Source organism: Anopheles ziemanni, chromosome X (assembly GCF_943734765.1).
Source record: "Anopheles ziemanni chromosome X, idAnoZiCoDA_A2_x.2, whole genome shotgun sequence".
Taxonomy (NCBI): Eukaryota; Metazoa; Arthropoda; class Insecta; order Diptera; family Culicidae; genus Anopheles; species Anopheles ziemanni.
In genome coordinates this window covers 9,025,727-9,046,029 of record NC_080707.1, presented here as the reverse complement: position 1 = coordinate 9,046,029, position 20,303 = coordinate 9,025,727, and the positions used below count along the sequence as shown (strand labels likewise).

At 45.9% G+C, this 20,303-nt stretch overlaps 2 protein-coding genes across 2 annotated transcripts; both read right to left on the bottom strand.

Moving 5' to 3' along the window:
* Positions 1-9,892: 9,892 nt before the first annotated feature.
* Positions 9,893-19,640, bottom strand: LOC131291404 (glutamate receptor ionotropic, NMDA 2B). Its single transcript, XM_058320611.1, has 4 exons — positions 19,139-19,640; positions 17,166-17,398; positions 16,790-16,909; positions 9,893-12,340 (listed from the first exon to the last, which is right to left on the bottom strand). The coding sequence occupies exons 1-4, from the start codon at positions 19,164-19,166 to the stop codon at positions 9,893-9,895; spliced, it is 2,829 nt and encodes a 942-aa protein (XP_058176594.1). The 5' UTR covers positions 19,167-19,640.
* LOC131291000 (uncharacterized) lies at positions 19,205-19,688 on the bottom strand. Its single transcript, XM_058320191.1, has 2 exons — positions 19,282-19,688; positions 19,205-19,235 (listed from the first exon to the last, which is right to left on the bottom strand). Exons 1-2 carry the CDS (start codon positions 19,686-19,688, stop codon positions 19,205-19,207), a joined length of 438 nt encoding a protein of 145 aa, XP_058176174.1.
* Positions 19,689-20,303: the final 615 nt, after the last annotated feature.

Sequence of the window (20,303 nt, the reverse complement as noted above, 5' to 3'; positions counted from 1 at the left end):
CACGCACAAACGTCACACCAGCGCCACTCAGAACATCGTACTACATTAATATGCATGGTTATGAGCAAAGAAGAAAACGACCGACATTCCTTACTTATACAAAAAAACCTTTGCGAAAGTATACAAGGCACACACTGATAGCAACAATGACAGCGTTTGCTTCTGTAACGAATAACCCACTGTGTTTGTTCTTTTACTGTTCCGTCCTCTCGGTCTCGTTTTGGGAGTTTTCTGATTTTCCGTCTTCTCGCTGTGTTAGTTGAGGCTCTGTTTTTTTTTCCCACCGGAGGAAAGTTGTTCACTGGTTTTCACGCACTTTGGTTAGTTTTACAAAGCAAAACATGAGAACAAGCTCGGGTTGATGCAAGGGAGTAATAAGAAAGAAAGTTGGGTTCGGTTGCCGCAGGTAAGTACTAGATTTGAAAAAGCAAATATCGATTGACAGACTTCAATTAAATTGAATCAATATTGAAAATATTGTACAAACCGCATCAATATATTGAAGTAATTCCGCAAACACTGGCTATCTGTGGAAATACATCGTTGGTTATTACTTTGTCGAGTCATGTTTGAACATTAGTTGGCGCAAACGCTTTATATTAGGAAGATAATAATTTACATACGTCGGGATTCTGCTCTTACTAAATTAAAATGATCATTGAGTCATCGTTAAACATCATTCACGAATTTCCAATAGAACAGTTACACATTTACAATTATTCAAACATTTCAAATTCGAAGTATTCGAAAAAACTAGCGGAGAAATGAACCGTTCCGTTGAAATGTTGCCCATTGGACGTAAATGCATTGTGAGTTAATGCTTCAAAGATAGAGGGCGCTCTACACGAATGTTGCAAGGTGTATATAGAGTGTGTTCCGGTTTGTTCATAGGCGAGGTTGGTTGTTTTTGAAAGCAACAAAACGTGGCGATTAAAATTAACCGCCAGTTTGCGAAACGTTGACAAAATTGAATTGTTTTTCCAATTGTGTTTCTTTTTGTCTTTTTGCAGTTTGTTGGGGTCTAAATAAAACAAAAATAAAGGGTTTCAGATTAATTTTTAGTCAATTTGTTATGATCTTTGGCAAAAAAAACTGTTGTGACAATGCAAACAGTAAAACTCCGCAGTGACAGAACCAGGTGGTTAAATTTTTTTATTATTCATTTTTTATTTTTCTCTTCATTTCATGTGGGTTAATTGGTTGTTTTTTCTGTTTCCTTGTTGACTCTCTGTGTTATGTTGTAACATACTGTTGCTTTGTTGAAGAATGTTCCGGCGGCTTTTTTTTAACTTTCAACCGGCCTGCAAGCCCCATCTCACGAGTATGTGTGTTTAAAGTGTCCGGTGTACAGTGTGTGGACACTGCACGGATGGATTGAATTGTTTTGCACCGTTTTCTTGTTTGTTTGTTTGGTTTTTTTTTTTATTCTTATCATCGAGAATTCCGGCAAATGGTTTGCTTGAGCCCAGATCAGATTCACAACGCAGACTGCCCAGCTACAGTTTCGGCTGGCGCTCTGTTAAGCCTTTGACCTACGCCTGTCTTTTCCTTTCCACCCCTTTCCGGACAGGTGCGGTCTCTGGGTGAGAAGCCCTGTTCTGTTTGAGCTGCGTTCGTTCGTTCGTTCGTTCGTTCGTTCGTTCGCTTGCTTGTTTTGTTTTCTTCTCTTTGATGCTGTTGCATTTCTCGTTTAACGATACACTTTATCCTAGGTTCAATGCTACACTCCTTATTCAAATGTAGCTAATCATAATTGCAGTGTTAATAGTAATAATAGTAATAATAGTAATTATAATCATGCTACGCTAGAAATGTTAACATTTGTATAAGGTTCCGGGATTCACCTGCCCGGGGGTTCCCGTTGCATGTGGCCAGCATGGAACGTTCTGCTGCTGCCTGGCTGTTGCCCCGGAGGTGCACCGTTAGTCGTACGTGCAGCATATCGTTTTTGCCAGGTCCAATCCTTGCGAAGCCCATTCGCATTCCCCAACTCGGGGGGAGGGTGGCCGCAAGGTAGGGGGAGCCTGAAGTGGTCGGCAAAGGGGTTGATCAAGGAAACGAAAGGAAGGAAGGGAGGGAGGTTGGGTGTATGGGGTTGGGAAACCCCCGTTGTCCGGTACGATACAGTCCGGTTCCGGTAAAGCTGGAAAACACGGACAGAACCCCTCGGTTCAGCCTTTTCCCCCGCCTGCCTGCCTGCCAGCCTGCCTGCCTGCCTGCCCAGTGTCGTGTACGTGCGCGCCGTGTGTGTGTATGTGTCAGGAATGACGCACTTTGCACGGAGTTCAATTATTACCCGAATTAACATGGTTTGCTGGTGTACAAATCTAATAACAACTAGTTTTTTGTCCTTCCCGTCTCGTTCGCCTTTTTAAACGCTACATTTTATTCCCACAAACTCGGGCTGGCTGTGTCAACCGAGGGAAACACATTTATAAAACCAAACTCAAACACTCACACATTGGTAAACACCTTTTCGAGCCTTTGTGTTCCAACTAGTTCTTTTACTAAAACTGTTTTAAAATCTTTCCTTGATATCAAACGCTATGTGGCAGCAGATTTTCAAAATGGTAAAACGATCCAATGTAACCAATATAGCCAACCGAAAGACAAACTGTATGGAAGCAACGTCTGCTTGTGTTACATTTCTATTCCCCGGAATGTTGTTGAACCATTACGATTTGTTTTGTATTTTACGATTTTTGTTTTCGGTTTTGTTATGTAAAAAGCTTGAAAATACTCCAGTAACAGCTGTTTTTCTGAAAACAAAACTGAGCCTTGTTTATGGAACACATCGCATTCTCAATGCTGTTTGAACAGTAAAATAAAGTTCAAATTGTCGTTTGGTACTGTTACATTGTCGTTCCGATAGAGTGTTCGAGGCGTCGTTATTCGTAAAAGTGTTGGAAGCGTGTGTACTTTTCTTCTGTCTAAATCTTATTTTAGGTGTACAGTGTAAGGATGAAAATGTGTGACTGGCTGCAAAAAAAACTAAAACATGGCGTTTAATGAAGGAACCATCCGATAAATTCGGGGACAATACAAACACAAGTGATAAAATCTTACATTTACTCTAAATTATTGGTTGCTTTGCGTCCTTTTACCAATCGCCATCGTTCATCTGGTGTGGTTTAAATATGGTTATGAAACGTGTGTATGTGTATATGCCATGTATTTGCATATTTTTTGCCTTTAACATTGCCAGCCCGTCTGCATTACTTGTTTGCTGAAACACGTGACGAGAACGTGAACGAATGAGCCTTCGATCTCAAGACTTGTTTTGTTCGTTCTATTTCTTATTCGGTTGGCTAAATGCTCGTCAATTCACCAGTTCCAAATAGGATTCTTCGAAGGTCACCTCACCGCTTTGTATTCTCCTGGGAGAAGTGCAAACCTTTCACTGGTAGAAACTGAACCAACAAAACAACGCTTGGATTGGTTGATATCCATATCGAAACCAAAAGGAATCATATCAAAGGACATCCTTTCTTGCGAATACAAATTGACAACCATCGAATGCACGTTTCATTGGTTTGTGTTTTATAAGAACTATAATCCGGCGCATTTTGGTTTTACTTTGTCAATCATAAACCATATACTACTCTTTCTATTTGGTTGTCAAAGAATCGAACGTTTCTTCGTTGCAAACGTGGTGTGTGCGTGTACCTGTTTGTCGGTACGTTTGCAATCAGTCAATTAAGGAGCAGTGCGCCGCTCACACTTACTAGAACACACGGCCATTTTGCAACACACTTTGTGCTACTTTGTGCTCGCAGGATGCCAAAACTGATCGTTTGCCACCGAGTGAACACCGGATGAAACCGAAGCGTATGGTGCGTGTAGGTGTCTGCATCGTTGTGTATGATTACGTTTTTCTTTTCCTTCCATCAAATCGTTTGCCTCGTTCTTGGGTAATGTTTTACCGTTTTTTTTTTGTGCGCTTGCGGTTCAGTTTTTCGCTTAAGGAAGTTCGTTTTCGCCAGGATCATGCCGAATACATATTTATATAACGAACAAGGTTTGTGCAGTCGCGTGTTTGGATTATTACAAACCCAAGTGCAAAGCACAAACTTAATGAGACAAAACGACGTTAAGTCAACAATGAAACTATAGAAACATTTTTAACTACCTACAGCTCCACGGGTAACTTTAGTGCCAATGTTAGAATTTAGAATCTTCAAACTTCTTTTCCCTGAACTTGGTTTCCGTAAGTGAATCACGCAAAGTATACGAGATTAACCGGATTTTGACGTGACTTAAACTAAACGAAATACCGGAAATTTGGCTTATTTGTTTACTTCGGGGAAGCAATGTCGTTCAAGAAGTGACAATTTTGCATATATTCGTGGAATTCTTAACTTTCAAATGTGAGATTTTGTGCGGTTAAATACAAAATTACACAAGGAAATAAAAAGAAAAGTCTAATAGTGGTTATTTCTGGCCTGTTTATGTTCGAAGTTTTACTTCACACTTTACCTATCGGGAGGTTCGTCGCTTGTTCACCCAAAATGTTGTCCTTTGACCGAACTGTCACCCAGAAGTTTATCTCTGTGACACTTGTGGGTTCATTTCAGGTGCAAGGAACAATCAAAGAGATGGTTGTATATCAATATGACTGTTCCTTCCCAAGAGAGAAAAATAAGACAAATCAACACGGAAAACTGCGGAAGTTTGGCGTTTGCTATATTTACTGCACAAAAGCGAACTGCTCAACCATCCCATGGACTGCCTTCCCGAGTAGCATTAATCGATAGGCGTTACATCGTAGGTTAACCGAAGGAAAAACTAATTTCGTCGATTAATACTGGTGAGTGTTCATGGCGAACACTTAACTTATCACCGTGTTGGACATTTGATTTTCTGTTTCTCTTGGTTGCCTACGTCGCGTGTTCTACTGTTAACAATGTTCGCAAGTTCTTTTCGTTACCGTGGCTACCTTTGGTACTAGAAGTATTTGCCTGCTCTGGTATATTATGTATGTCCTTGCCAACAGTAACATAAAGCAACACAACAATCCAAACCAATTTTCTATCATTCTCCCCCCCAATCTTTCACCCTCTCTATCTCTCACTCTCTGTAGAATATTGGCGACAGTAACTAATCATGTGAAATTGTTCAACAAAATCACACGCGTTAGGGGCTCACCACGGCTTTGCTTACGAATACATGCACACCTTCATCAACTACCGATAATAAACTATTCAATGTAACAACAATCTTTGGTAACATTTCTATTCCATAAATCCGTTTCTCTCCGAGCCCTCATTAACTGTTAACCACCATCGTGAGTTTTTCACTAAAAACATGTTCCATAGCAAATAAGTCTTCTTCTTCGAGCGTCGCTCTATTACCAACGTGTGCGTCCTGCCCTCGGCCGAATCCGAATTAAACCGAAAGGAAAGTTAACTCGAACCTTTTTCCTCCTTTTTTTCATTGTTCAATGCGTTCGTGTGTGTTTATGTGTCGTTTTACGCGGTGCTTTCTGAGCTGTAAATGAAGCGTTTTTGTTTCTCTGAATGAAATACAAATCCCACAAATGAGACAATCCGCCACGGTTTGTGCGATTAGTATGCAATTTTGCAGTGATCTGATTCAGTACGTACGTGTATATGTGCATGTGTATTTGTGTTTGTTTTGATTTCGTTTACACTTTGCTCCAATTGGCCTCATCTTTACGCAATCGTTACAATTAACGTTATAATGTTTATGCTTGTCCATATCATTTAATTATTATTATTCTTTTTTACTGATTACTGCTATTACTATTATTATTATTATTATTATTATTATTATATTTATTATTAGTTTTAATCATTTCATTGTTAAAAATAATAATATACTCTTCCTTAAAGTTTACTTTGAATTTCTTTTAGAGTTTTGCTTTTTAATGGTTTGTATGTATTTTATCTTCTTTTAAAAAAAGCTTCCTTGACACATACACACATAATGGTTATTATGTTCTGTTTCCTCATCTAGTTTATATTTTTCTTATTTTCATATTCTTCTTCTGTTTTTTTTTGTTAAATAATTACCCCAATATGTTACCCATACCCCAATCATTCACTGTTACAATTAGGCCATTGTTTGTTTATTCTAAAATAAATGTATGCACGAATGACTAAATGAGCATCTGTGTTTCCCTCTCTCTCTATCTATCTCTCTCTCTCTCGCTCTTAATCCTTTCCTTTTATTTCGTTCTTCTTTTTCATCGGTGTGGGATGTATTTGTTCTTATTGATTTTCATTTTGCTATGTTTATTTGTTTACATTTTGTTTAATTTAACTGGATGTTGTATCAATTGAAATCTTTGTTTAATTATATATATATATATATGTTTTTTTAAGTTTCCCACACTTTTCAAGCACAATTTTACTCATTTATTACATGCCTACGAATTTGTATGTGTGTGTATGTTTTTTTGTTTCATGCTGTCAGTATATCTCGACATTCTTACTTAAGTATTTAAGTTTGTTTGTTCACTTGTTTTTTTGTTGCTTAGATGTACGTGCGCTTTTCTGTTAGCCTTAGTGTTTCAGCTCAACGTACTTGCGTATTTTAGTTTTTTGTTTACTATAAAGTTAACTGTTTTTTTCCCATCTCCATCGATCCATTACTATTAAAAACCCATCCTGTTTTTTTCGTTTTCACATCACACTCACTGCATGTGCTAGTGTCGCTAGTTTTTTTTTTGTTCTTTTTTGAAATTCTCGTGGCATACCTGAGTGCACGCACGAATTGAATACATCAAATACACGGGACCTTCTGCTGTTACAGCTCCTTATTTTGCGGCTAAACATCGTTAAGTCTGCCGGTTAGGCATTGGCTAACAATTCACGTTTACAAGAGGTTACAACACAATGTCTGCAGTGGTGGTCAACCGTATTGGTTTGTTGCGTTACAATCGGTTACCTCTTGCCTGAAACGGTGGAGAACATAACGTGTGCGTTGTGAAGTGCTGATTTCAAAATCAAAAACACAAACGAAAACATCTCCTAGGACATCGGAGCTCATTGTCCTGCCAGCTTCGACGTTGTAGTGTTGCGAACAGCAGAGTCACGAACGGATTTACGGACGCGCAACACTCCGGGTAACCGTAAAATGCGGAAAATGTATCCAAATATCATCTACAAGTATATGGTACGGGGTATCAACACGAACATTCTTATGTATACATCCATTAAAATATACATATATATTCTCTGCTCGTTGGCACCTGTCCTCACAATGTCCCAGCTTTGTTGCTTTCTATGTTAATCGGTGATCTCCTGCGCTCGCCCCTTGCCTCTCTACCTCCTACCATACATTCTCACTGTATAGATGAACTTTGACGGTTCGTTGGGTCGACGTCTATTAACTGTATACGACAAGTCTTGGTGCCAGGGAACCGCTACATCGGTGGTTCCGGTACGCGCGCGCTCACACACACACACAACACACACTCACAAACACACACATTTACATCCACATCTGCCCTGTGCGTCTGAGCCCGCCGAGGCCCACTGGGAAGGTTCCCATAGAGATAATATGAATGGTTGCTGTTCCGCATTGCTGTCAGTTTCCAGTTTGATCACAAAAATAATCCGATATGCAATACTGCTCAGTATTGTGTTGTCTTGCAGTAAATCTCGATTGTTTTGGCACGTGTTCCTATGGCTATGATGCTGCTGCTATAACTAGTACGTATGCACCTGTTACTGACATTGGTAACGAGCTACAGCTTGTGCTTTTTGGAAAATCAACAAACACAATTTTACCAGTTCAGTTTGTTTTTACAGGCAGGTTGTTCTGTTTCACGGTTTTCAAGACCAAACACTCCATGCCGTAGGGTTCATAGTTGATGTCCTGTGCTGGGTGGATTAGGTACATCGTATGCTCTGGATGATAATTACCAGTGACAGTAGCTTAGCGTGGAAACTACTACAGTTACAGCGCGGCAGCAAAACCGTATCGAATTGCTTGAAAACCCTAAAACAACCCGAACGCTGTAGTTCACCAAAACATTCGTACGAAACGACAAATAAAACCAAACACAGTGATACTAAGTTTACAGTGATACCTAAGGCCTTTCGCTTCCCTTACGTATCCAGAGGATTTCGCACAACGAGATGAGGAACAAGGATATACGCAGCTGAACGCAACAACAAAACTATTGTATTAACTAGACGACAGCCACTTACGTAAATATTGCGTTAGTCACATTCGAGTGTGCGTGATTCTCTGTTGCTTTTAAAAAATGTGTTCGCTAATTTAGGATACTCAGTGAGTGGAGTGTGCGGGTATGGGTGATTGCTAGTACGACTGGGTTGAGCAAACTTTTGCAATTGCACAAGGTCCCGCGTTACGATAGATGCTTAGTTACATTGAACACGCTACGTACCGAGCTTCCAGTGCCTGGCATAGCTCTGGGCCCTGCGCCACTGTCAGATCAATGTAGACTTAAAGATTTACTTTGGTTAGTTTGTATTGTGGGTTGCTGCTTCGGTTGATATTGAACTTACGTAGAACTGTTGATTCGATACCTGCAACTATGTAGTCTCCCTGTCCGGTGACAATTCCCGCTGCTGCAACCCTCCCCGGTCCGCCGTTTGCAAAAGACTTTGAGAACCAAAAACAAAAACAACTCTTGAGCTTCGGTAACCAATGGCAGTTCGCACAACCGTATAAACTCAGTGCATGCGCTGCGAAATACTCATCCATTGGGGGCCATGCCGATGTTCGTGCGATGAAGGTGCAAGAAACAACCAGCTCGACGCAAATATCATACTTCGAAAATGAACTCTGGCAATGAGATGTCCAAATCTATCCCGAGTAACAAAATGGCTATCATCAGAACTCGGATCATGGTATCTCCAGAGATCGGATAGAACCTACGAACAGAGCATGTTGCAGAGCACAAACAAAGTCGTGCTGAGTCTGGTTGACGTGGGACAATTCCCATACAAATGATGATAAGAGTTCTGATGATAGCAATTCTGGTTCACTCGGGTTCAGCAAGACCTGAACAGTAAAAGCTAGAACCGTTACGTAGAGTTTCCATGCGTGAGTATCAGGCACGGACACGCTCTTTCTGACACGGCATATATTGAAGTATTTGTCGATAACTACCGGAATCGTTTGAATCCTTTGACTTTTCTCCGTTTACTCCAACGTAATACCCATCGTATTGATACTGCCCGGTAGAACACTGAAGCGTTACGTAACGGGTCTAGCTTTAGGAATAGAGTTCTTGCGTTTTAGTTAAACATCGCTGTAGGATTCTAGAGGAACTGTTCAGAATATAGTTGATGAAATCGAATGCGATAGCTCCAAACTTCGCATAATTTTCTTTGAAACAACCACGCGTTGCAACACCGCGTGGATCGACCATCGGCAAAGCCCCGTATGCGTATCTCGTTGCACATCTCCAACCAGGACCTAGCCTAGGGGTAAGGCTTGGTATGATAAAACTGTATCGTAATACCTTCATCTTGACGCTTCGTTGAGGTAACCGTTACGTTAGCTCCGGACCGGGATCGTGTCTGCTTGCCCCTAACTATGCGATTTGGCGCTACGGAAGGTCTAGATGGGGTTGTGTGTTGTATAGTTTAGGTGGTACACTCCGATCCGAATACGGCTCCGGTCCGTTAAAAAACACCCGGTAACTGAAAGGCCGTTGTAACTGTGGTCTATCGGTGCCCGCGCTCCAAGTCTCTACGGTGCACGCAGGTGCAAACAAACACCTGTTCGGTAAAGAGGTGCGCGAACAGAAAACCAAAAACAAAAACCAACAACGTACGGCGGGTACTCGTCAGGTGTGCGTGTGGACGTGTTTCATTGTTTTCCGATGTTAGTATTGGGTGGGCTCAGAAGCAACACAACTGTGCTGCGGACACAATTCCTTCGGTTTCGGTACTTACAGCACCGTCTCCATTTCGGCTATCTCGGTCTTGTAAGACCAGCGGTAGAGGTCCTGCGCGCTTCCACCGAGACTGAGGTTACCGAGCAGGTGCGGCTGATGCGGTGGGCGTGGTCCGACGAGCGCCCCAGACCGCGTCCCGCCCGAGCCCGTCACGCCGATGATGTCGCTCGTGGAGGCGATCTTGAGCTGCGGCGGCTTGATGCCGTGCGCGTGCATCGCCTTCTCCAGCTGCTGGTTGCGCAGGCGCGTCATGTCCAGCTCGTGCTTCACCTTCCAGAGGTGCGTGTCGCAGATCGGATCGGTGCAGCGATGGCGGCGCAGTATCTCGGTCGCCTCGTACACGGCCCCGCGGAACGTCAGCGACTTGCCCATGCTGAGCGAGATGAGGGCGCAGCAGCCGCCGCGGTCCTTCTTCGCCAGCCGCTTGCGGAAGTACTTGAAGTAGAGGTGCTCGAGCAGCAGCAGCAGCGCGGCGAGCAGGATGCCGGCCATCAGCAGCAGGAAGGCGGAGAGGAACTGCTCGAGGGCGAGCGGGTCGGAGGACTTGTGCTCCTGCTTGCCGGGCCGGCAGGTGCCGGTCATCCAGAAGCGGCGCAGCCGCTCCAGGTCGCCATTGGCGCGGAACTCCAGCAGCCGCTTGTTGAACATGCCGACGTACTTGGAGTTGCGGCTGAAGGCGAGCCCGTAGCCGGTCATCGCGTACCACTGGCCGACGGTCAGCAGCCGGCAGTCCTCGTCCTGCTGCACCAGGTAGTCGAGCACGGTGCCGTCGTAGATGAACGCGTCCAGCTGGCCGCTCAGCACGGCCGTCACGCCGTCGGCGACGCTCGAGCGGTTGTACTGCTTCATGTAGTAGTGCATCTCCTTGAAGTACTTCGAGATGGTCGAATCGGTGTGGCTCCACGGGATCGTGCCGAACTTGATCGTGGGCCGGTGCGAGAACGGGTGCGAGAGGCGCGAGTCGTCCAGCCCCGTGAACTCGTGGAACTCCTCGCGCGTGATCATGAACGCGGCCAGGTTGGCGGTGTAGATGGCGAGGAAGACGACGGCGAACATCGCCCACACGTTGGTCATGAAGCGCGAGGTGAAGCCGCGCGGCGAGTCGACGTGCACGGCCGCCTGGAAGAGGACGGCCCACACCAGCCAGTAGGTGCGGAACAGCGAGAACCGGTACGGCGTCGACTGGCCGTTCTGCAGCACCGTCTTCATGTCGTAGCCGCTCGGCGACAGCCACTCGAACAGGAAGATCATGAAGGTGGCCGCCTGGATGGCGAAGATGCCGACCAGCATCCACGAGGCGGTGTCGAACGGCTCGAGGAAGGCGGTCGGCGAGATGATGCCGGTGCGCTTCGCCACCACGATCGCGATGCCGGTCTCCATGAACGGCTCGCTGAAGTCGACCACCGCCTCGCGCTCGGCGTTGATCATCAGCGAGGTCAGCACCATGTCCGTCTTGCGGTTGACCAGCTCGTGGATCAGCCCGTTCCATTTGCCGTTCTCGAGCGTGCCCCACTTGCCGTCCTCCACCCGCACCAGCTCGTACGTGAACGCCAGCTCCTCGGCGAACTTCTCCAGCAGGTCGATGCAGAAGCCGCTGCAGCACTGGTAGAACGAGCCGTTCTTGTGCGCCTGGCCCATGTCGATGTCGGTCATCTCGTGGTCGGCCGCCACCCGGCACAGCACGCCCCGGTCCATCAGGCACTTGCCGCTGACCGGGTCGGCCGGCGACAGGTTGATGTACGGCGCCTCCTCCAGGAACGTTATCTTCAGGTGGAACTTCTCCGGCACGCCCTGCGGCGGCGTGTGCGAGTTGCCCGGCCACGCGATGTCGCGGATGTCCAGCTTCTGCTGCTGCCACGACTTCCACACGCCGATCTCCTCCCACACCAGCCCCTTGCTGTTGACGCTCGGCCGCAGGTTCATGATCTTCAGCTCGGCCGACTTGAGGTCGCCGTCGGCCGTGAATTCGATGTTCGGCTTGTTCGACTCGCTCTCGAGCGACACGTTGCGCAGGTACTTGAAGAACACCTCGCCGCTGTCCCACCGGCCCCGGCCCTGGTCCTCGCACGACAGCTGGTGCGTGTCCAGCCGCCGGCCCGTGTTCTTCGCGTCGTTCAGGTAGTACTCGACGCCGTACGCGTACACCCGGATGGCGGTCGCGATCTCGTTCACCAGCGCGCCGGACGACGTGTCGAAGTGCACGCCCAGCATGCCCACCGGGAACTGCGGGTGCGTCTGCGTGTTCTCGATCACGCTCTGCGTCACCACCCACACGTAGTTCTCGCCCGTGATCTGCAGCTCCTCGGCCGCGTGCAGTATCTCGATCGCCTCGCTCTTGGTGCAGTACAGCAGCATCACGCGCGCCTCGCTGTTCACCAGCTCCAGTAGATCACTCGGACGGGTTACGATTATTGAGTTGAGGATGGTAAATTTGAAGTGATCCTGCGAATGACACGACGGACAACAACAGGGAGCGTGCGTTACTAGCGTTACCAAATACAAACGTCTACAAAAACAAACAAACAAACAAACAAGTCTGCTGTCAGCTGCGCACTTTGGTCCTAGCGAGCTGTACCAAGTGGCCATTCTTGGTAGAGTCACAACGCTATTAACTCTTTGACCTGTTCTCGAAGCCATATCAACAACTGGCTGTCTGCTTGAAGTCACCACCCGCTTTAAGCCCTCGTTCAACCTTCAATTGTGGTGAGCTGGTTGAACGATGCAGGTAGCACTGAAGAGGACCACTTGGATACTGTCTTGTACGAGGTTGTGCAACTGATGCGACAGCTTAAAAGCAAGCGATGATCAGCTCTCTGGTGAGCTTTATCCAGGTTGGAGCGGAAATGTTTGGGAAAAGAAAGAACTGCCTTAGGACGGGATGAGAGGTGTCGTTGTACCAGGTCTTCAAAAAAGCTGCGAGAACTACCATGGCACTACTATACCATATGCCGTCTATAAATATCAAGCCGGTTTCATGAACAAACGCTCGACAGCTCGCCAGATCTTCACTCTTCGGCAGATCTTACAGATACATCGTGAGTACAACTGCACGTCACGTCTTTAATGACTTCGAGGAGGATTACGACAATATTGACCGGCAACATCTGGGGTTGCTGATGAAGGAGGGCAACTATGAGCTCCGTGTCGCGTCCTCTCTATTTGTTTTCCACCGAGGAACGAGACAAGGGGATCTCTCTTTTTCATGGCAGTCAACAAGGGAGCGGCTTAAAGTCCTGTGGATTGCTCGTGAACAGTTTTAATCTTTGATAACCAAACAAAACCGGAATAAAGAATATTCCCTAAACGAAGTTCTCATCCGAGTAGGAAAAGTAGGGATCAAATGTGCCGCGAAAAATTTGACGTTTCAAAACTGGTTTAAGGTAAATTTAAAACACACGGCCTTCTAGCTTTCATTCATCCTACTGTGCAGAGTAGTTTAGAAGGCGGTCTATTGTTAATTAATAAAGCGAGAAATATATTAGTTTACCAAACAAGCAAACTACAAAATGACTAAATGTTTTGCATGTTCTAATCTGACTGTCATTGGTCTGTCACAATTTGACAATGATTTGTTTTGATTCGCAGACAAATTTATCTAAATTAATGACGTTGAAGTTTAGAGATAGCAGCACACATTCGCAAGTGTATAATATCACCTTGAATACCGCTGTGCTATATCTGATGGGCTCTCCAATGAGCGGGACAATTTTTCTCTCAAATTAACATTGCTTCATGAACAACGGCACGCAACCACCGTCGACAGAAATAAAGTTCATGGTCGGGCGGAAAATGGCACCGTCCAAGGGCAGCAGGCCGTAAATCAAAAAGCAATAGCTCAAGGACCCCTGTTGCCGGCCAACCTAACCTGGAGCTGGCCTGCCCCGCCTGCCCGCCCCCATCGTTTGGTGTTGGCGAGATGTTTGTTGTCGATTTTGGCGACGGTCGCGCACTCAAAACGGCACTTAACGATGGCGCCCGGCCCAACAATGGCTGCGGTGGTGGGAAGGAACAAAAAACGATTGTCATTCCACGGCAACCTCTGGCCGCGGTTGGGAAGGCTGGCCCCGAAAAAAAAAACCAAACGCAAAAACCCCGCCAGCAGCAGGCCTAGGGAGGAAGGAAGTAATGATAAAAACGAAAAGCTCCTCCCCAGCCTCGCCGCGGAAGGAACGAATGTTTCCGACGCAAAGCGAAAGGAAGCCAAAACGAGGCGATTGAAGATGCTTTGATTACGCCACGGTTCGGGCGTTCCCAAGAGTGCTCGAGCGGCTTGACGTTTCGATAACACAGCCGTCACATTGAGCCGACTACCTGAGCCGTCGCGTGCTCCTCCTGTTGGGAAGATCGGCCAGCACTGATAGCTTTTCTCCGCACGCACCACTCTACGATTGTGCGGAACACAGTTACACGGTGGCTAAACGCTAGGATACAATTTGAAAAGACTAGGAATTACAATTTTATTTTCTTACAAAATGAAAAATATTTTCTCAAACATTAGAAAGAGTTTATAATTTACCACCTACCGGGCGCCTCCTTCAAGATTTTGGAAAGGCTACGATGTGCTGATGGTACTAATTATCGGCTCAAAATGATCGATTTCATAATGATTGTATCATTTTGTAATGTTTAATCAACACCATAATTTAAATACAAACACTGGAAAGTAACAATTTAACAAAAAAATCGCTAGTACTGTTCACAAAACAGTGAACAGCAACATATTTTATTGAAGACTAACTTAACTTGGGTACGAACAATCTCTTTGGGGAATATTTCCACCAGTTTTGTTTTCAATATGTTATTTGGCGTATCTGGTAGTTAAATATTTTAAGCAAAATTAGTATTTTCGTCAACTTACCCTGTACACGTTACGAAACACAAACTTATAGCTGTCAATTTATGTACAGTATCAATAATGCGCACATACAGAGAACGAAGATAATATTCAAAGCAATTACCATTTAATTCTGGTGTTCGTCAAATGGTAAACAAAAGCACAAATACCGCAAAAGATTTTTTTTTTTTAATTGTAAAAGGCGTAGAAATAGGTCGATTTTGCAAAACACTTGTGGTTGTTGCAACATTGACTAACATTCTGTGCAATATCAATCTGCACCGATAATGTTGTTTGTCCTTTGTGTTCCTTGCAATGTGCCACCATTTGACCCACTGTGCGACTGTGGTGCGGCAAAAAAAAAACTAATGAGATCCGGGGCCCGGAAAGGTCCGCCCGGTGCGCTGGCAGTCACGGATAGCGGCATGCGATCCTATCGGGCCATTTTGAAAGCTAGCAAATAAACCACGGCATGGAACGCAGTTAGAAGCGATTGCAGTAATCATAATTGGATGGATGTCGTGACAATTTTCCGTAGCGGAAAAGTTTCTAGAGTCTGCCGTGTGTCGCGTGCGTTTAGTGCACGTTGATTATGTGCGAAAGAGCGTTTTATTTTACTGAAGTAAACCGGTAGTTCGTTCGATAAACAACACTCGAGCTGTCTAGTGTTACGCTTGCCGCATTATGCAACGAAACACTAGAATATGGAACAGAGGAACGGAATGAAAACAAACTGTGAAAAATTATACTTTGAGGCCGATTTGCGACGTCAGTATGTTAATGCAACTTGTGTTTTTCTTCTTGTTTTTGTAATTCAAATATAGACATTTATTTGTAGCTCTGTAAAATTGAGTTTAAATAAGTATATCCCAAGTATTGAAATCTAACGAGCAGAAATGTTTAGGCACATCTGTCATCATAGCTTTGGTCTGCGTCAGATAATAGTAATGGATCTGAGTTATCGTTTATAACGAATCAGTTTCCCATTATCCTCATTACAGTTTCGAAAAGTACATAAATGCAGCCCGGCTTATTTGACACACACCAACCCACGCGACATTTAGTTGGAATATTGTAATTTGCCCCCGAGCGTTCGTTCTCCGGGGGTTTCATGGAACAAAACTTCAGCTTCAATCTCTGATGTGACTGAACATTTTGTTATCTGCAATGATTGTACGCCACGAGCCACTGGGCGTCTCCATCGACTAGGTTCAGTTGTTCCCAGGTTGTGAAATATGTCACCGTGTATTATCAATTCGTTCTTCACGATCCCTAAAACCCAATTATTATACCTATCTAAAACACAACAAATCATAAAAATATAATTGTAGCAATACGAACGCGTCGCAACCAAAACAAACTGTTGAGGTTATCATGATTTTTCCGTCAGGATCTGTCAATTTGCTGTCCAAAACGAAAAGTAAACAACACGTTGGAAAAACGAAACGCAGCGGTCAGCCATTTTTTAGAGTTTTTTCAAAGTGTTGTTTACCTTTTGTATAGGACCTCGACGGGGAAACTGACAGGTACCGTCGATAAATTGGGATACTCTCAACTATTTTTCTCAGTTTTAATTAGAAAACAATGCCAAAATTCTTTTAGTAACCGTAACGTGTAAGTAAGTTGCATACATTCTGGCGCCGTAACGTGTAACGCAAATGCATATCGTTTGCTCCTTTAACGAATTTGATTATCCTCGGCTTGGGCAAGGTTAGTTACGTTGAAACCTTGTTTTTATTATTTCTCGGAAATATCGCTTCCAGGGTAGTTATCGTGTAACGTTTTCCAAGCGCTTGAGATGTGTTTGTCTATTCCTCCCTTTGATTCGAGCGGTGGTTTATTGCAATGTTCATAGAGAATATCCTCTAGAACGCAAAACAGGAAGCTGCTCGTTATTTCCTTGAGCAAACGGCTTTCCGCCCACAAGCTCAATCAATGAGCGGGCGGAATCGGAACAATGCGCCATCAATGGGGAACAACAAATAAAAATAAACATAAAGTGGAACAAAAGTATGCACAAATATGTTCGTCCGGCGAAAGGACGGGGATGTACTCACCATGGCAGCGACCTGCTCGCGGACGGCCTGCACAAAGTCGTCGTGGCCCGCGATCTGCGACGTAACAACGGAAAACTGGTGCCATTTGTACCGCTCGAGGATGCTGAGCATGGCGGCGCTCTGCAACGGGAAAGGACAGCGGTGTGAGCAAACGAGGGGGGGGGGGGGGGGGGAGGGGGGGCATGGAAACTAACTTAGCAAATCGCTAACGAGCTGGTTTGAAAGCCCAGCACCTAATTATAGGACGCACGGCAAGCGAACGGGGTGCTTCATCGTTCTATTTTATATCGCGCCACGTTAACGCAGGCAAGGGGAAAATTATACAGCGAAAGAAGAAGACGACACGGGCCGGGAAAAAGGGAAGAACTGACATTACCTGATGCTCGATACTGGGCGCAAGCTGGAGCTGCAGCGCCGACTGCGACGCCCGCCGTTCGAGGCCGGAGTTGTCGGCGTTCCAGGAAATTACCGGTATGCCCAGGTATCCGGCCAGCTGCAGGAAGTACTGGGCGGAGGCTGTGCTGCGCCCGTACGACTCGTAGTTCATCATGTACAGGATGGCGGTCACGTTGGCGTGCAGGAACTCCTTGCACAGCGTGTTCAGGATGGCTGCGGAGAACGGGCAAACGAGGCGGTGAGAGCGTGAGCGACGGCAGGGTTTGCGATAATGAAAGAGGAGGAAATTGGTACAGCTAACTCAATATCCCGCACACCCGAAATCAAAATTATCGATAGCTAGGCTGGATGTAGCACTTTCCGGGAAGGTTTCTTAAGGAGAAGTACCTTAGGGGCCGCTGGCTGCAAGGGGGTGAGCCTTAGACCAGTAGACGCCCTTCGCACCGGCACCGGGACTCGAGTTAATGGAGCGTTCACAGTGCATACTTGCACAGCACACTGCCTCCGGTTTCCGGAACGGTGCAGCAAATATGTGCCACATGGCTATACACCTGCAGCTGTTAGCATTGGGTGGCATACGGGCTTATCGAAAGTGTGCGAAGTGTATCCCGGCTTCGATAATAGCCCAACTAGCGGCCCTTCCCATCTTCGAGAGGCATCAAGGAACCATTATTTTGGAATGTGTTCTCGTCTCCGTTGAAAAATGCCACTGAATAATTCACACGATTCCACGCAACATGTCGAGATCCCATTCGCTAAGTAAACAGCTCAGGCCATCTCAAGCTAACGACTACTTTTCTCGACGCTAACTATATAGAATGTTGACATTCTTTGCAAAAACTGAACAAACTAGAGATGTGCCATTCGTTAAAAGATTAATGAATTTCTAAAACGATGAATCCGAATTACACAACTCTAAAACAAACAGAAGAACTCATACGACGTATTTTTCTAACCACGTAGACTTGTGTCTAAAAGATCGAGCAGTTCTCGACGTTGCCATCATGAGATAACGACACAATACTTCAGCTTTCTCGACACGACCTATCATAACCCCAAATAAAAAGGAAACAAACCGTGTGGAGATCTTCTCGACGATGCGTCGAGAGTCTACACGAGAATAAAATGACGCGTTTGGAGTTCTTTTATGTGGGGTTTAGACAGGAGGGAAGATCCATCCACGCTTGATCCATATACAAGATTTCAAAAGTAAGGATAGCGCAATCTTTAAATTTCTGATAAGCAAAACTAGGTTTAATGGGTAAACCAAGTTCTAATTCAATTCCATAACACTAAAATAATTGAAACAAGATATAAATGGATTTAGAATGGTCAGGTCTCAGGTGGGATTCAAACCAACGCTGTCAAGGTGAGCCACTGATCTGCTCCTGATCAGCTACTGATTGCTCTAAAAATACAATTCCAGACCAGACCCGTACGAGTTCTCTAAAATTTGCTTCTTCAAATAACTAAACAAAAATCATAGGCAGACAATCCAGGACCCGTGAGTCCGGACTCGCTCCAAACGAAAATGGAACTAGATTTGCGATAGGAAAGGGTTACGAATGGACGGGAAAGCTTCCTTTTTCTGTTACAAGTGTGATGAGTGTAAAAATATGGCAAGATCTTCCTAAAATTTCTTGTTATTCTTGTAAACACTAGGAAGGTTTCTTTCGGCAGAACTAGTTAATTGATTCTTCATAATTGGTTCGTGTTTGAACTAGTTGACAAAGAGATATGTAAAGAGAAATAAAAAAGCTGTGCCGATTCAACCTATTGAGGTAAGTATTGCTTCGTTCCAGTAATCTTCGAGAGATCTCGTCGTTATCTCATGATAGGCTCAATTGTTTACTTTTTGTACGGGATTTCGATGGAAAGCGCTGAGGAAGTCGCTGTTATATCGCAATGAGGTCAAACAGATTGTTAAACAGAAGATGTCGGCGTAGAACTAACCTGTTGGGCTGGGCGTTAGCGACATCATGTCGAAGTGGATGTTGGACGTCTGGAACTCGTGATCCTTCAGGAAGGTGAGCTTGGAGCCCCGTCCCTTCTGCAGTCCCTGCACGGCCGAGTTGATCGAGCGGAGGTACTCCCGCCGTCCGAAGTTGGTGTGCGGCACCAGCAGCCCGATGTTGAGCTGATGCTCGGCCGAACCACGGCCCGATCCGCCCAGACTACTGCCCCCGCCCGACAGGCGACTCGATCCACCACCGGAAAGGCCACCCCCACCACCACCACCGCCTGCTCCGAGGCCACCACCGCGGCCGGTGCCACCGCCAGGTCCGGAGCTTCCGGCGCTAGCGTTTCCATTGCCACTGCCAGCTGTTGCCGCACCCGCACCCGCAACCGCACCACCACCACTGTTCTGCGAGCCGCCGAGGCTGATGCCGGTGCCACTGCGGCCACCGGTTGCCTTGTAGCTCTTCGGCTCCACCGAGGGTACCGCGCAGCCGAGCAGCAGGCCGACGACCAGAACGATGCAGGAAGCGAGCGATAAATTCATTTTTGCCAGTTCGCCCCGTAATTAGATTCCAATCTTCATCGATGCAATTGGATCATTTGCCACCGGAATGCACCACCACCACCACCGCCACCAGCCCGTGTGCTCCGGGCCACGGCACCACCATCAACTGGCGGGCGACGCTCGCACCCCGGAACCTGTTCAAGGTGTCCGCAGAGCACGAGCACTTCTCTTTCACTCTCTGTGTGCCTCTCTCTCTCTTTATCTCGGTCTCTATCTCGATGTCCTCTCGGATGTCTGGGCCTTCCGGGTAACAGGCTCGTATCTTGCTTGGTAAACTAACAAGTTCCCAACGGGCTTTGTGTAGCTTCGGTTACGGATAAATCTGGAACTCTCGAATTCCCGGCCTGTTTAATCTCAGTTTACCTGTTGCTATTGTTCGCACTCGTGCGTGTGTTTGTGGTATGCATATGTCGGTAGGCGCACGGCGATCGACTCAGAATAGCTCCGGAGTGTCTCCGTCGGCTGCGGTGCCCGTCCCAAAGGCCGGACCGGTGGCCGGAGCGCACTAGGAAGGCGGGAGGACCTGGTAGCACTGAGTGGCGGTGCGTGCGGAATGCCGAAACCGTGCCTACGCCGAGGTTTTGCTGGTGTCGC

What these genes read in the sequence shown, in the direction of transcription:
- LOC131291404 (XM_058320611.1), bottom strand. Translation starts at nt 19,166, where the DNA reads ATGATGTCGCTAACGCCCAGCCCAACAG. An exon ending in CGCCCAGTATCGAGCATCAG is followed by an intron (nt 16,910 to 17,165) that starts GTAATGTCAGTT and finishes TTCCCGTTGCAG; the next exon opens with AGCGCCGCCATGCTCAGCAT. An exon ending in GCGAGCAGGTCGCTGCCATG is followed by an intron (nt 12,341 to 16,789) that starts GTGAGTACATCC and finishes TGTCATTCGCAG; the next exon opens with GATCACTTCAAATTTACCAT.
- LOC131291000 (XM_058320191.1), bottom strand. Translation starts at nt 19,688, where the DNA reads ATGAATTTATCGCTCGCTTCCTGCATCGTTCTGGTCGTCGGCCTGCTG. An exon ending in CCGCACACCAACTTCGGACG is followed by an intron (nt 19,236 to 19,281) that starts GCGGGAGTACCT and finishes CAGGGACTGCAG; the next exon opens with AAGGGACGGGGCTCCAAGCT.